At 40.8% G+C, this 16,381-nt stretch overlaps 1 protein-coding gene across 7 annotated transcripts in view; it reads left to right on the forward strand.

Annotated features, from left to right (window-relative positions):
* sox6 (SRY-box transcription factor 6) overlaps positions 1-16,381 on the forward strand; it is a 129,389-nt gene that overhangs the window by 78,589 nt on the left and 34,419 nt on the right. For 6 of the 7 annotated variants that reach the window (XM_026167286.1, XM_026167266.1, XM_026167257.1 and 3 more), the window contains 2 exons: positions 1,408-1,476; positions 14,827-14,950. In XM_026167286.1, the coding sequence (XP_026023071.1) occupies positions 1,408-1,476; positions 14,827-14,950 (193 nt within the window). The remainder of the gene's footprint in view (positions 1-1,407; positions 1,477-14,826; positions 14,951-16,381) is intronic. The other variant, XM_026167301.1, reaches the window with a different exon arrangement.

Here is a 16,381-nt window from a genome sequence, read left to right on the forward strand (position 1 = left end):
CCTCTTTCACCTAATAATAAACCTCTTTAAACACAAGTCTTTGTGCTTAGCTCTCTATTTCATATTACATTTCATGCCTGAAATGCGCCAATAAAACCTTGCTACTTGGTTGGAATTTGGAATAATATTAGATTTGAAAGACGTTATAGTCTATATTGCCTGAGATATTTCGGTCATGCTCTCCCGCCCACAGTTATGCTGTGTGGTAGGAAAAATGTTATTATGACTTGTACTAACAAATGCGAGGGAATGTGTGAATTAAACGTTATATTAAATATGGAAGTCCTCTATATCTTATAAATCGACTCCTATTAGAACAAGCCTGGCATTAGATTTGCAGCACAAATCAGGCCAATGAGCCATATTGTACAAATCAGCAAATTAGCACAGGCCATGAAGTGTGTTAATGTCTGGGAAGAAATAAGGACACAAACTATCCACACGGGCGACACTTTTATTATCACCCGCCACCCTAATGGCTATGAGTCAATTATCAGCAAGGAGTTCACTCAGAGTTTTCTCAGCACACTCTCAGACCTTCCTTTGGTAAATGAAGAGATAGACCGTCCACCTTGGAGTGATGCATTTGGTCATAGTACACTAATAATACATTAACAGTATTGATTTATTTTTCAATCAATAGTGTTCATTTGCAAACTACGCTCAGCTCTGAAGGCTTTGGAGACACTGCAGAACAAACGACCAGTGATATATGTTTTATTATTTGATCTTATGTTAATGCGGGCTGATATTAATATTTACCATTAATAAAAATGGAAGAGAGACAGCGAGAGATGGTTGAGAGAGGGAGAGTAAGAGAGCCCGCTGAGATCTGGGATGTCATCAAGCCATCAAGATACAACGCAGTAATTAACTGTTGACACTCGTGAGGAAGCCAGCACAAATTAATCTTGACACATTTGCAGACGGCCGATATCTTACAGTGAACACTTTGTAATTATATTTAAAAATGAAAATTAAATGACACTTAAAACTAGGTTGTCATGCTCAATGAAGTGAGCATGTAAAAGGAGGGAGCGCTAGGGATGAGAAACACTGCGGTGTGGCTGCTCGTCACTCAGGGGCAGCGGGGACCCCTGTCACCCTTCCTGGGCTTGCCACCTCCATCATAACCACATTCGTCTGTGTCCTGTAAATCATTTATTCTCTTTCTCCGCAAATTTCAGCTCTGCAGTTCATTTTATATTCATTTAGAACATTTAATGGTTTGTTATTGACTGACTGCAGCGGTTTAGATAAAAGAATACACTTTTATTCACAATAAAAATTGCTTTTTTAAGTTCCACCTCCAGTCCAGCCCTGTATCGTCCGTCTCGGCACATATTTAGTGTTAGGTTCATTTACTAATCAATCTACATTTTTTTCCCCACTTCATTTACCAACCAGATTGCAAGACAACAGCAGCAGCTTCTGCAGCAACAGCACAAAATCAACCTCCTCCAGCAGCAGATCCAGGTCAGTCAAAGCATTTCTGTTGGCCCTCTACCACTCAGCAGCTTACACCTCCTACTTTTTTTCTACAATGATTACTACTCCACTTCTGCCTCTTCAGTATAATTAGAGCACCAGGGTTGTCACCATGATCCAGATGTCTGGATTTATTTGCACAGATCAATAAAATTAGGCATTAAAGTAAATATCATGGCTAACTTAAGTTTGCCACTCCTTCTTTACTTCTTATTCCTTTATCTCTGATTTTTTTTGTGTGTGTGTCATGCTGACATTCGTCACTTTCATCAAATGTTAATTGGCCGTTGGTAATCGGGAGGACTTTAAAATATGTAGGCGAATAATTAGCACATCTTAATGAACAAAAAAAATGGGGGGAAAAGTAACAACGGCTAATGAGTTGTGTTGATGGAGAAGTGCGTGGAGGTGGGGGACATGAAAGAGGCTGGTAAATGCCTCCGAAATGAGTAGATCCCAGAAGGGCAATATGGCACGCTTTCACACAGCACGCGACCTGCTGAAACCTACATTGTCACCATGACCTGTGCCTGCGACACGTACTTCCTTATGCCGCCTCGTGGACTTTTATGTTTTGTTCTACTTTTTCAGATGTGCATCATGCCAGATGTTATCTTGCTCACCGCGTGTGTATGTTTGTGTGTGCTCTGTGCAGTATAGTACAAAGCACAAAGGTGCAGAGGAAGACCACCCACGCAGCATGTAGCTGAATATGGTCAGGGATATGTACAGGGTAATCCAGGGTTGCTTGCTGGCAGTGGTCAAGGCTGCGAGCCTGGCTGCCTTTGTGAGGCTAACATTATCCTGCCGGGTGTGTTTGGTGTCAGGCACATCCTTCTCCATTTACCTCCTCCTTCTCTGCTTGTTCTCAAAACTCTCCGCATCAAAACTTTAAATATTCACCTGCAGCAAACTCCTGCAGAATCAACATTCAGATATTTTTTTGATAAAGAGTATCTTCTCCCCATATACTGGGACATACCACATATAATACAGCTTATTCTTATGATCCAAAGAGCAAAGAAAACATCTGTTCTCAAAGAGCAGTTAGTACAACAAGCAGATTTATGGCCAGGGCATCAAAATGCCTCTTTCAATGGCTCTTTACAAGAGGAAGACTGCACTCTCAGCTTACTGTGGAGTAGCCACTAGCCTGGACCTTTCGCTTCAACAGTGGACAGTCTATTGGAAAAACAATTCCATACGACATTCCACTACAGACAAGCACATAGCATGACACTCTGTGTAGAAAACCCTCGAAAATGAAGTACCTTATACACTGCCGAGGGGCTAGTAATACTCATATGATAGAGAGCTCTTTACTTATGCACGTTGAGCATAAGGGCACAGCCCTAAAGGATCTCCCTTTTCGAGGCCCTTGCTTTCATCACAGAGTTATAGGCAAATGTTACCTGAAAATTCCCCTTGATGGATACTTTTCAGAGAGGGTGAGGTTTCAAGTGTTTATGGGAAAGTGCTTCTAAATATCCATTTCAAACACTTGAACGGAGATACAAGTAAAGCCCTTTCTTGTAGAGCCCAGTTAGCCAGTTTTCCCCTGACAAAATGAGATCTCTCCTGATTAAAAAAAAAAGCCACATCCACAATTAAATAAAAGAATCTCATGGTCAGACCATCTGTTCTACTTGCCCATCAGCCTCTCCTGGCTGCACTGGGCACGCACAACTCAAAAACAAGTCGCTCCCAAGACTTTAATAAGTTTCACTGTGTGCAACATTGTTTATCCGACAGCAAGTTATTTAGAGAAGAATATGTTCTCTGTCCTTAACCTATGGCCACTCCTCTCAAGTTGGAGTATCAGCAAGAGTAGATAAAAGAGAGTCAGGGGCAAGTTAGCGCAACGGTTTCTGCCACTCTGTTTTCATTAGTGCTGCCTCTTAAAAATGCCCTGGTCATTTTAATATACAACAGCTTTGACTTAATTATTTCTGTAAACAAGCTTCCATCCTGTACTGCGCAGGCCTTTAGCAAAGTGGTAAGCAGCGCTGAGGGATTGAGTTACTCTGCTGTTAGCATGGAGAGCATTAAACTTTATTGGAGACCCTCCTGCCATCAAAGTCCTTCTGTTTTGGCTCGAAGGAAAATGAAGAGAAAGCTTCTTGCTCAGGTCTTCTACTGATGATGTGACATTTGACACCGTAAAGGGTCCACACAATAAAACCGAGGGGACTGCAACTGGAGGCTGTTTCTGTTATGTGTGTGCTGTCAAGGACTTTTTTTTTGCATATAAATTTAAGTTGAATCAGAAGTAGGTAGTTATTAGGTTTAGTAAGCGAGGTTTGGTCCAAGGCAGCAAGTAGTTCAATCGAGTTCTTCTTTTGAATAGCCAACTCTCATTTTATCCTTTCTCATCATTCCAACAAGAGACGAAAAGAGATTTAGTCTTTGTCCCTCGGGATTACAATGTCACTTGTTTTAAGATAGCAGATGTTTTGATTGAAGCGTTAGAGGCTTATCAAAAGTTAAAGCTCAAGGCTTTGTGTGTTTTTCCCTCAGCTTCTTTGTATTTTTCAGTTCATCCTCCTCGTTGAAATCGCCTTGGCACTAATTCAATCCTAGGGTTAGATTAACTCTTGAGTTGATTTAAGTTGAAAATCTGAAACCTCACCATTGCAAGACTCATGTGACACTTAAACATATATATATATATATTTATATATATATATATGAGCCATTTAACTCTGTTTCACTTTGTTTGTGGGAATGCATGAGAGGTAAAGACAAGGCATCATTCAGGATATAAAATTTTAAAAAGTATGAGACATGGAGCTTTAAGGCACTCAGGTGTTGTGCCATCCATAGCCAGACCATAAGAATAACTCCATGCACCTCACTGGGTAATAAGCCCAGTTCATGTTTTCCTCAAGGATGGGTCTGTTAAGATACAATCCCTGGTATGACTCTGTATGCAAGTAAATACACATATACATCCACAAAGGTGATAGTGTACAGTACACAGGCACACAGGGACCCACGCACTGATACACACATCAATGGAATAAATACTGGCAGAAAGGTCAGGGTGAACTTTATCTTCACAAACAGGCTGGAGAAAGCCGAGCTCCCCACATGAAACAGAGGGACACTTTTAATTCATAACATTTAATTTAATTTCCTTTTTTTAATCCATGAAAAACATCACAATATCATGACACTGTCATTTGTCATTGGCTGTGGCATTGATGTGCTAACTCTGAGGACACTGTGAGACCCAAGATCGGCAAGCTAACAGTTTCAATGTTGGCTGGCAAAAGTTCTTTTTTTGCCCACATTTATATCTCACTCCATGAATGATCTGTTCGTCAGCCAAGTTATTCAGTTTATCTCCCTTTGACTTATTCTTCTCTCCCGACATACGACCTAGCTATAAACTCTGACCTCGCTGAAAGTAAGCGCACATTTTTGGTCCATTTAACCTCATGTCCACAAACATGGCTTGCTGAAAATGAAAACCAGAGATTAAAAGAGAAAAGGCCAGTGTATTAGTGTCCACTGCACACTTCAAAGTCTTAGTGGCTTCCTCACATGTGTCTTTAATGGTGTCAAGAAACAGTGGGGGACACTACTAAAGGTTTCAAGATTAAAGAAGAAATTCAATAACACCAGCATTAATCCGCCAAGAATTTTACAAGGTGGACAATATAGAGATAGATTTTTGAAGATGAGACGGTGCATAACAGACTTGCAGGAAAACATGCAGTTTGATAGAAAAAGGTTCTGCATTAATTCTTCATAGAGTTCATATTTTAGCCAATGGCAGGGTTATTACTAACATATCTTTCCCAATCTTTTTGTCAGTGTATCACACACTGTAAAAGTATTGTTGTCGTTATTTTACAGGAAAAGACTTCAAAATAGGTTTAAAAAGGGTTTGAAAGAGTGCAGCTTCAGTTTTTTGACCCCTTTTCTTTCTAATGCTTTCTAATTCTTTAGTCTTACCACAAAAACAGAGGTGTTTAATGTCAGTTGACATAGTGTTACAAGTGAAAAAAAAACTTTACAGTGATGTGTTTTATTCAGACGACACAGAACTCCCATATTTCTCATAGAAATCAGAAAAGTCACAGGAGGATGTCTGTACCTGTCCATCTGTACACAGTAGCTGAGGAGTCTGCACTCACATAATTTTCTCTTTCTTTTAGTTTGCACCTACAGATATCAACTCTGATAATCTAACTTTAAACAAACATCAAGCTTTATATTTAAAATAAAAAAGCAGTTTTTGTTTGTTTCGGGGGCTTTATTTCACATCTTCTGGAAATATCCATAATAGCTTAACAAATAAACTTTTCCTTAAGTGTCCGGTGCGGTTGCGGTTTGGCAGATGACTGACATCAAGCCTGACCCGCGGCTGTCATCAAGTCATTCTTTCAATTTCAAACGTTTTCAATCAAATCCAGCCTTTTCTTCTGGTTTAGCTTACTCGTAGATTTCTGCATTCTTGTTGTGATCCCCTTCCACTGTGATTCAGACGCAGCTTTTGATGGTTGGGGTCAGGGTCACGGTCCTGTTACAACACAAATCATCAAGCCAGTGCAGGGTCTTTGGCAGCATTTGGTAGTTTCCCACACATAATTGGCCTGCATTCAGTATTCCAGTCTTGACAAACCCCGCACGGATGAAGAATTAAATCTTTGTTTAGTGCTGCGCAAACAGTTATCTCACCAGATCTCGCACCAGATTTGATCAAATCATACTGGTCTCTGTAATAAATAGTCTTTTAGTACTTCTGTTTGGTCTACCTTTTTATCATAATGAAATGGAATATGCATCCGATCCTTTGCAATAATTTAATGCTGATTTCGTACCGCTACCAATTTAGAGGAACAAAAACCCAAAACTACAGTATAATGGTAAATATTTAAAATCAATCAGATGAGTTTAAATAAACACGGGGCCGTATGGTAATTGCTCGAAGATAATAGTGCTAATTTGTGTATTCTCTGATGCTTTTGTTGTCTCCCCGGCACAAATGATTTTCTCAGTGTGAGACTCTTATTAATGCACTGGCTGGGAAAAAAAGGAAGCACAAAAATAGACATTGTTAAAGAGAATGTGTAAGTCCCCCAATTAGCACAGCTAGACTGGAAGTGTTAGCATGATAATAAGAGAATAATAGAGCAGGGGAATGGTAATGTGTGTGTTTAAGTGTGGAAGTTTGCGCTGCTGTGTGCACTCGTGTCTGCATAGACTCTGTTCTTTCCCTGGTATTGAAGAGCTCTATGTTAGACTGCTAGTAGGATTATGTGGGGGCATTAACAGCCTAGTCAGACAAGCTTGGCTCTCACCCAGGGAGGCTCAGTCCAGCATGTTCATCCTCCATTTAAGGAGACTGTTAGCTGATGAAGATGTGCACATGCAAGGCTGAAGATAAAAGAAAGCGGTGACCCGACTCATTAGCCCCTGTGATTTAATATATTGACACTTGGATACAAATAATTCCATTTAGTGGACTCTATCGGCGAGGTAGGACGGATCAATTTAATTAGTTATGAAATGTGACTCCTTGTCAGGGAGCAGAAGAAATGCTGACGTTAAACAAAGTCACGTGCAATTTAAACAATAAAGCCATCACGGCCCTGTTAAAACTTAATGATGCACAAAAAGGTGCAGCAGTGGCAGTGATGGTTCGCAAATGAAGCTGAGTGGCTGTGCAGTTAGTATGTAATGCATTTGTCTGTTGCTTTAGAATTTTATACATAGCTGCCTACAGTGCTTTAGAAGGTATGGGGTTTTCCCAGTCTCCTTTTTATCAGTTTAGTGTGAGTAATAGTAAACATGCTTACTCGACTGTATCGATTTAAAAAGATAAAGAATGTGGAATTAAAGTAAAGGAAGGATGGAAGGATCGGTACTAGGTAGCTTTCAGTTGTAACTTATACTACTTGTCCTGCATCTTTGCCAATGAGGTAAAAGTATAACATTAACAGATTAGTTACTGCTCTTTTGTGAAACTGTACATTGCACAAAGGAGCCATGCATTTGAGTAATTGGCCTTTTGTTTATTAGACACCTCAGCAGCTTAAGCAGCGATAATTTAAGAGGCTCCATATCAGAGGTGCTACCTGAAAGGCTGTCACGTGCGAACTCACACCTGAGGGTCTACTTAAAATTAGTCACCTGAGGGGTTTCCAAAGCAGCCGTGGGACAGGTTCATTTATAACACAAACGTCTCACTCTATCGGCTCTCTCTCAAAAGTGACAAGAATAATTTACACAACAGAGAAGATTGTCTGGCATACAGGTATGTGAATTTGCCTTTAAAATGAATCAGGGTGTTAAATAATCCAGATAGCTGAACATCTACACACACACTCACACACACAGATGATGAAAGGAGCGCTTTTACGTTAGGTCCGAATATCACAATAAAGCACCTGTTCGGAGCACCAGAAATCTTCCCTGGATCGTGGAAAAGCAGCTACACTTAACAACCATTGTACCCCAGCCCCCGAGAGGAAAAATATCAGTTAAGGGAGAACACATCCTCCAGTGTGATGCAGACTTAGTTTCCTCTCGCCCACCGCACCGACTGTGTTTTCTCTGCTAATGTTGTGCAAACTGTTTTGTCTTTGCGCTGGCTTTGCGTGGCCGTCATCCTCAGCAGTGGGCACTCTCACAGGGAGAAGGAGCTGCATTAATAGACTCTACTGTGTACAGGCAGCCGGCAGGAAGAAAGGGGCGCGTGTTTTCCTAGGGCAGGGGTGGCAAAGCAAAGCATTCAGCCCATGGCTAATTCAAAAAAGGAGCTTTTTGTTTTTGGGGTGGAGGAGAGTCCAAGCATTCCCCAACCAAACACAATGAATGAGCTATTTTGTCCATATATATATATTTTTTGAACATACATTTTTATTTTTGTTTGTTTTTGTAGAATTGGATTAACAAATTATGAATTTATTTTCTTAAATTATATCACTAGCTCTTTTTTCATTTTATCAAACAGTTTGTTTTAGACACGTCACTGTACATAAGCTCTCTTGTTTTATCTTTTACAAAATTTAACGCTTTGTACTTCTCCATCATAATTTGAGGACGTTTGAAAGTGTCAGCGCGCTCGTGTGTCTAATAACGTTGCCCCTTCTGACAGGCCTCCTTTCTTCTGAACAACAGAATGGGCTCTGTTGTGTTCTGTGGCCCCAGCAGCTGGGAGGTAACAGGGAAGACAGAGCCTCAGTCTATGAAAGGAGGACAGGACAGAGGGGGAAACCCAGTCGTGGTGCGGAGAATTCTATCATTAGATGTGTTTCGAACTCAGACAAGAAACTATTTCTCATTAACTATATACCTCCAAAAGAGGTGTTTCCCTTTTATTTTAAATACATTTTAAAGAATTTTAGTGCCTCATGGTGAAATTCCCCACTTCCCCTGCAGTGTGCCCATGAAGCCAGCTGATATCCACTGGTCTTCAGACCCCAACTGAGGTAGTTAATTTGCTCCCTTTTCGGCACAGTGTACAGCTGTCAGTGTGCTGTCAGGTGATTTCTAATCACCTCTTTTTGGAGGAGGTAATCCACTAAATTAATGCGCCATGTTTAAAAAAATTTAAACACAGATAATGTATCAAAACAGAGAGATATAGCACAAACACTTCACACATAACCACTTAATTAAAAACCAGAATAAAATACCTTGAGGTTAGACCTTGACATCTAAATTCTATAACATCTTTTTTATTCATGCATGGCATATGTAATGGCATGATAATATGTGCTTTCTTTATCCTGTTTTTGTCTTCCTATTTTACCACTTTGCATCACACTTGGACTTTTATTTCCTTTTCAAAACATTTAATACTAAAGCTACACTGAATCTGAGTAGAGTGCACTGTGCAGAAACCCTGTAAATGCCAGGCACTGTATTTAAGCAAACAGTAGCCTGCAGTTTTATCCAGGATTCCAAGGATGTCAAGAGGAGCCATGATGAGGAGGAGGGCTAGAGTGGAGGGATTTGGGGTGGGATGTGTTAGGTGGGTCAGAGGGATGGACTACCCTGCTTTCAGCTCCCATCGACTTAATATAGACATATTGGAATGGCACTTTTCCAAGAAGGCTTGTTGTACTTTGTAAGGAATTAGTGGAACCATTGCTTATTCCCTCTGGATGGCCTGACCTCACTCTGGATTTTTACTTAGTGTAACACATGCAGAAATGAAGGATGTGTGTCGTCACACTCGAGCTTAAGCGAACAGTGCACACTTCATAGCCGGTGCTGTGCGTAAACAGCTCACAGAAAATAATGCAGCTTTTTTTATACTATGTCTGATTTTTGTAGAAAGGGGTGCTGTAAATGGTTTCAGAAGCAGGAAGGAAGTGAGGAGTCAAAGACAGACTCTTGAACAGGACAAAGGCCCTTTGTCGCTGACATGAAGCTCTCCAGGGTTTCCAGCGTTAATCTGGCCAAGCATGAATAATGTGGTAAAATGAAGACCTTCATTCAAAAGCAAAAGTCTGGAGCTCAAAGTCTTGTTCAAATCTATTGATCTATTTGTCTGATTATCGTTAGTTACAGACAAATCCAAACATCATCAGATCTGTGTTTGATTAATGTGCATGTCTCCCACGTAATGTAACTATTCAGTGTGCAGCAGAAAGTGACCAGCAGTAATCGAGTAACATCTGATTGTATTCAGCAGAAGTGCTTCCACTGAGTGATTTTCCTCCTGGCTGTGCTGCGGTACACTGTACACCCAGCAGGCTCTGTTCATACGCAGTGGCGGGTGTTAAACACATCCTGCTGTCTAGTGTCAGTTTACCGCGTGTGCTGCTGTTGGGATGTAGCCAGCTTACTCCCGATCACGTTCCCCTTAAATGAATCACAAAAGGTGATTCTACTAGCGAGCGTTTGGTGTGGAACTCAGTGGGGAGAAAGGTGGAAACAAAGTGTGAACTATCAGTTCTTATACCAACAGCTTACGTCTATCCTCCTTGGGTGAAATTACAGAACCTCTCCAAGAGAAAATGTGAAAACGAAGATTAGCGAGGGCTGACAACTACTAAAGTGATGAAGTAATTTTTATTTAAATGAGGTGACAGTGAAATGTGAACTCTCTTCAGGAAGATTACTGGTGACTGTGATCTTTTCACAGTGTGTGAGGTGTTTATTATAGTCTAAACTTTACATAATTAAAAATCAAAGTCTTCAGATTTTTTCACCGACCTGTGGTTTTATTGTTGTCAGTCACTTTTTTATAAAATTACTTCTTGCAAGTCTCCTCATGACAAAAGTGTGCAGATTATATCGAAAACAAGGATCTGTATATGGCACAAGTGTTAAAAAGAGTGAAATGGTAATTAATCAGAATAGAATATTGAGGATCTCATAGGTCCTTTCAAGCTAATAACCGTGAGCTTTGGTGCTAGCAAGGTAGATGTTTGCCTTTTTTGCCCCTTTTGTATTTGAATCTTGGTAATACTGAATGATTCTGGCAGTAAAAACAAAAAAATTCTTACAGTTTCTTCAACATGGACCATTGTTGTCTACAGTGATTAGCAAACCTGAGCGTCAGTCAGTGCATGAAAGTGTAAGAGGGTTCAGACGGGATGCCAGCAGGGGTCTTGAGGCCTCACGGGTGCTTTGTGGAGGCTATAACAGACAGTGAGGAGCATGGGTGTTGACAGGGTCCCAAGTGAGTGCTGTAATGCGCTGTTCATCTCCATTTGCAGTGCGGTTTTTGAAGCCGCTTGCATGAGTGCTGTGGGTGGATGCTTTCTGGTGTACTAAAAAACACCACCGTTCACTGTTCTCCGTTTACCATCACCTTTGCCTAATGTAGCTCTGTGAAATGTGAAGCTTGTTTCTAATCACACTGCTTTTTTTATTTTTTAAATTAAAAGTGCATCTTTCATTTAAAATATGTGAAGTCTAATCTGTATTTCTGATGCTTCATAGGGATGCTAATTAACAAAACTGCTATAAAAAGGACTTTATCACGCATGCATTAGTGCAGTAATAAAGTGATCTTTGTGTGTGAGTGCATATTGCATGTGTTTTAAGTGCTCTGAGAAATAAAAGGAGCTCTTTTAACTCTACACTTTTTTTTTTTTACACCTTATGTATTTACACATCAGACATCTGAACCGTCTGCTTGCCCTCTGCAGTCTGACCACAGGATGTGCTGCTGCTTTGCGCCATTGTGGAGTTTACATGCTGTCTTATTAAACTTACTCTTAAAGGAATGATCTGTTAAAGTTGCAAAATAAGGAACCTGCAGCTTGAAAAGTGTGTGTGTGTGTGTTATATCATTTTAAAATTTAAATTCTTCCTTTAAAAAAATGAAAAAGAAAGCACTCTCTTATAACATACAGTTTGGAATCGCACACACAGTAGATGCAAGTGAGTTCTATTTATCAAATACCAGCATCTCCTTGAGAGGGAAACAGATTGTGTACTGGGCTGCTACAGACTTCATCAGGTCATCTGAATTGATGATACATGTTGCAAGGGAGCCCGTTTCCCCCGGAAACCTCTGCTGGAGCGCATGCTGGCAGAGACGGGGGCCTCAGCCAAGTCTGTCTGACTGATCACTACAGATGCTCCTCTTCAAGTATTCCGAGTCAGATCCTTATTGCTGTGTCTTGAGGGACAAACAATAGCACCTGTTCCTCATAAGATAGCCCATTCATGTATCTTTAATGAAGCCTGGGGGCAGATGGTGTGAAATGACATTATCCAGTACTTAGCAGCGCTAAGACAAAGGAATAGCACTGCCAGCATAACAATGCTGCTGTATTTATGAGGGAAAGGGAGAAGGCTGTCTGAGCGCCCCACTCACATCTGCTCCACTTCATTCCCCCACTCCTCAAGATCATCTTGGCATTAGAAATATCCTGGGCTCTTCGCCCATGGATAGATGGACTTTCGGGTAACTCTTATAAAGTGGGCGGGATGATGGAGTTGTAGAAACAGAGCAGAGTGCAAGTTAAACATCCATGTTGATTTCCTTAAAGTATACTTTATTTTTCTGCCACGCTGCTTTAAACAGTCGATTCTAAAAATAAGGGACTCGTGAAAATATTATAATCTGCTAAGCCACTGTGCCAGCTGTTAATTGACAGCTCAGCTAACCTCCTCTATTTGTTGCCACCTTTAAGCCGCTCAGAATTTGATTTGCCTTTCTCTGACATTAGCCGCTGTAAATTAAACTTTAATGCATCGAGCTCATTACCGAAAATCACAACCATTCAACTTCATTGCATTTATTTCCCCTTCAACGCACAGTTCGGATCTGTCTTGCCTCAATGAACCTTGTATATTTGCCCCATATTTTAGAGTAATAATAGTAATAAAAGCTTATATCCCAGATGAAATTATATCATTTAGAGTTTATCATTTGCGTTTGCTGGAGAAATGCATACGTGTATCAAAAATGCTTGTGCTGATGTCTCTCATTATAGTGTGTGTATAAAGTGTGGATGGCCTGCATACGTCCCTTAAACAATTTTGCGGTATTATTTAATGTACTCAGAAAAAACACTTTAACTTTAAATTTAAAATGTGAAGTTAAAAAAATGAAGTGCTGATTTAAAACACCTTTAAACAACTGATGCATGTTAGCAAACTCCTGAAATATGAACTACCATGCAGCGCACTTAAAGGGACTTGAGGGAGCCCTTTTCTGCCCTGTGACTGCTGCACATTCAGCACCAGACTCCATCTGTTTTAACAGTCCAAATACACAGGCAGAGAAAAGCTGTGTGCCCCTGCCTGTCACTGGCCCCACCTCATGTTGTGACATTAATTATTGTGTTTTTCCATATGTTCCATACATGCAAGGCCAAGCTCGATCTTTCACTCACTCAGCCTGGAAACTTGGAACACAAATCCCCATAAAGCAATGTTTTATTTAAGGACATTTGTCGCAGTCTCCTTGGCCATTTATTTTTTCTTCAGCAACAGCACATTTTACAAAATTACTTTTCTATTCTTTTATAATGCACTTTCTGCACTTGCACTTCCATAAACGCTCAGTAGGCATAAAATTCTTCTATTTATTTAGTTTTCAGTCTAGCTTTGCACCTCTGGACAGATCAATAAAGTTGTTTAAAGTAGGTTTAGCCTGCTAGCTCCGAGAGAACCTGGGTGCAACTGCTCCTGTAGAGGGTCTACAGGGGGAGCAACCCCGACTGAAAAGTGGAGATCATAGCAGAGCTCAGCCATAACACGGGACAGGTTGATTTCATGCCCCAATGCAGCGGCAGTAATTGCACCCAGGCCCGTTTTATTGCGAGTTGATTTTAAGGAGGGATGAATGGAGAAACATTCTGTAAAGTGTTTATTTTGGGGGATGACCTTTATTAACCCATTTCCAGGCAGGTTCCCCCGAGGTGATTTGGCTCAGCCCTAGATTAACCCTCACAGGCCCATGGTAGCCAGGCTGCGCCCTATCATGGAGTTTCAGGAAGCAGAGAGTGACAGTAAAATTGGACTTGCAGCATGTGTGCAAACCCCCACACAGCACTTTTGATACATAAGCTACTCACCCACCCTTGACACACAAATGCGGGGAGTTTGTACTGATATCCCCAGTAGGCGAGTCAGCAACAGGCTGCATGGTGAAGGTTAATATGTGAGTTGAACACAGACTGGGAAAGACATTAAGATGAAAAAGAACAAGCACTTTTCAATGGCCTGCAATTTTCACTCCTAAAAGCAGTGACATTAAATTTCTGGATGTCTTTAGCTTTTTCTAATATGAACAAATGATCATCCAGGATTCTGTTACAAGTTAAGCTTCCCTTGAGGTTTTTGTGTCGTCATGCATCTACACGCTGATCGGTTCTGGCACTGCATCTGCATCAGACGTTAAACAATCTTCTTGCAGAGTGTAACAGCTAGAAAGTTGGTTTACTACAGGTCTTTAATAAACATGGCATACTCATCAGTGAGTGCTACGGTTCTCTTTGACCTTAGGTTTTATTAAAACCAAGCACGCTGTACATCTTTGATATTCGGAGTTATCATTTTATAGATTTAATACTACTTTCAACACATATACTGCTTGCCACAGAATCCATACAAAACTATTGCGCCTCTCTGCTTTCCATCCTACAGCACATGTCACTTACTCTAACTTATGCTGTAACAATGTGTGTATGCGGGCCTTTGATGTGCCGAGGTGAAATTGTGGTTTGGATTAAGAGCAGGCGTAGCTCAGCCAGGTATTGTGTGAGCACACGAGGGCCGTCATTGCCGCAGAGACCCCTGTCAGCACGCGTTAGCAAGAGCTGTGATCTGGCCTCCCCCTTAGTGGGCTCTGTGTTTCTGTGTACTATGCCAGTGCTTAGGCCTCTCTCTGATCTCTGCTCCCTATCTGTTCAGCAGGTCCAGGGTCACATGCCTCCGCTCATGATCCCCATTTTTCCACACGACCAACGCACTCTAGCAGCAGCAGCTGCCGCCCAGCAAGGCTTTCTCTTCCCTCCAGGAATGTCTTATAAGCCAGGTACGCTTGCAAATTTAAGCCATTTTGGTCATATTGTCCTTCTTTTCTCCCTTGCTTGCTTTGTCTTCACCCCCTTTGTGCTTTTAACCACAACTATAATTTTCAGTCTGGAAGCTGTTAGACTTTAATGCTTCATTCACACTCTGGCTGCTGGCATGCTCTGCTGTGTCTGAACACAGATTTGAGAGCAACGCCTGGGAATGTTCTTGTCCATGTGGAACAATAGATATGGGTGGAAAAACAGAGGAATGTAAACATGTCATCGGCATTAAAGTATCTTTCAGGAGTGCACTGGCTATAATAGTTTTTTTGTTTTCAAAGTATCTACTGTCAGAGATCCAAGAACATGGGAGACGAACCCTGCAAGAAGTGCTTTCCAAATCTATCGTAATAAAAAAGCAACTCCCCTATTACAGTTTCACACAATTATACCCTGTTATAGTCAGATTAAGTCATTAAAACACAGTTAGGAGTTGGATAGTCTGTACATGATGCAAGAACAGGTTTTTCTGTACAATTACTGTTTGCGCTGCCTGTAACGGCATGCCTCACTTGCTTCCTTTGTATTATGGAAACATATTTTACACATTGTAAAGTTTTCCACGTTACAGTATGTACTTAGTCCCAGGGCAAGGTTATATATACATATATTTAAAAAAAATGGTTGTTTTGTTACGCACATCATTTATTTAACAAAATTCAGCTGAATCTTATCCACTGAAAAAGGTTTTCCCATTTTCACCCCAAGGCAAAAAAAGTGTTTTTATGTTGATGAAACCTTGAAAAAGAAAAGTCTTTGTCTGAAGAGGACTATAAACAGAAAACTGAGAAGAGTAAGAAGTCAGCAGGTTTGCAACACAACATTAAAAGGTGTGGTAGTGCAGTTAATGAATTAACTATAAAACCACAGGATGAAAAAGAAAGTCAGCTATTTTTGAACTATGGAGCCATGACAGCTTAAACAAAGTGCCTGAGGGGGAGTCTTTTACCAGTGTGCTTTTTGCAATAGGTTTGACACGGAAAATGTTTTAGTTCAAATAACAGGAGCTATTATGGAATCATGTTCAGGGGTCACCATGTGCACGGGTCTTGCATAATTCATGAGCTCATGAAGAAATAGCAAAGGAGGTCTGAAAATGACTCTTGTAGCCAGAAGAGGTATTTTCAAAGCCTTTATTATTTCTTCCCTGTCCAACACAATATACACAATATATCCAGAGAGCACAATGTTATCATCACCACCTGCAGAGTGTACAGGATGCTTCTGTGTCCTTTCTCCATGAAGTGAGCGGTGAAGCATTTACTTCCAAGACTAAGGCACACTAATCTGATGTTATCATTATGAGACAGCTCCCAGGGACCACTGCTTATGACCCCCAAACCTGTGGTGCTCTCATGGCAACAGATTCATTTTGGCACCGTAGTGGTAAG

This window comes from Astatotilapia calliptera, chromosome 1 (assembly GCF_900246225.1).
Source record: "Astatotilapia calliptera chromosome 1, fAstCal1.2, whole genome shotgun sequence".
Taxonomy (NCBI): Eukaryota; Metazoa; Chordata; class Actinopteri; order Cichliformes; family Cichlidae; genus Astatotilapia; species Astatotilapia calliptera.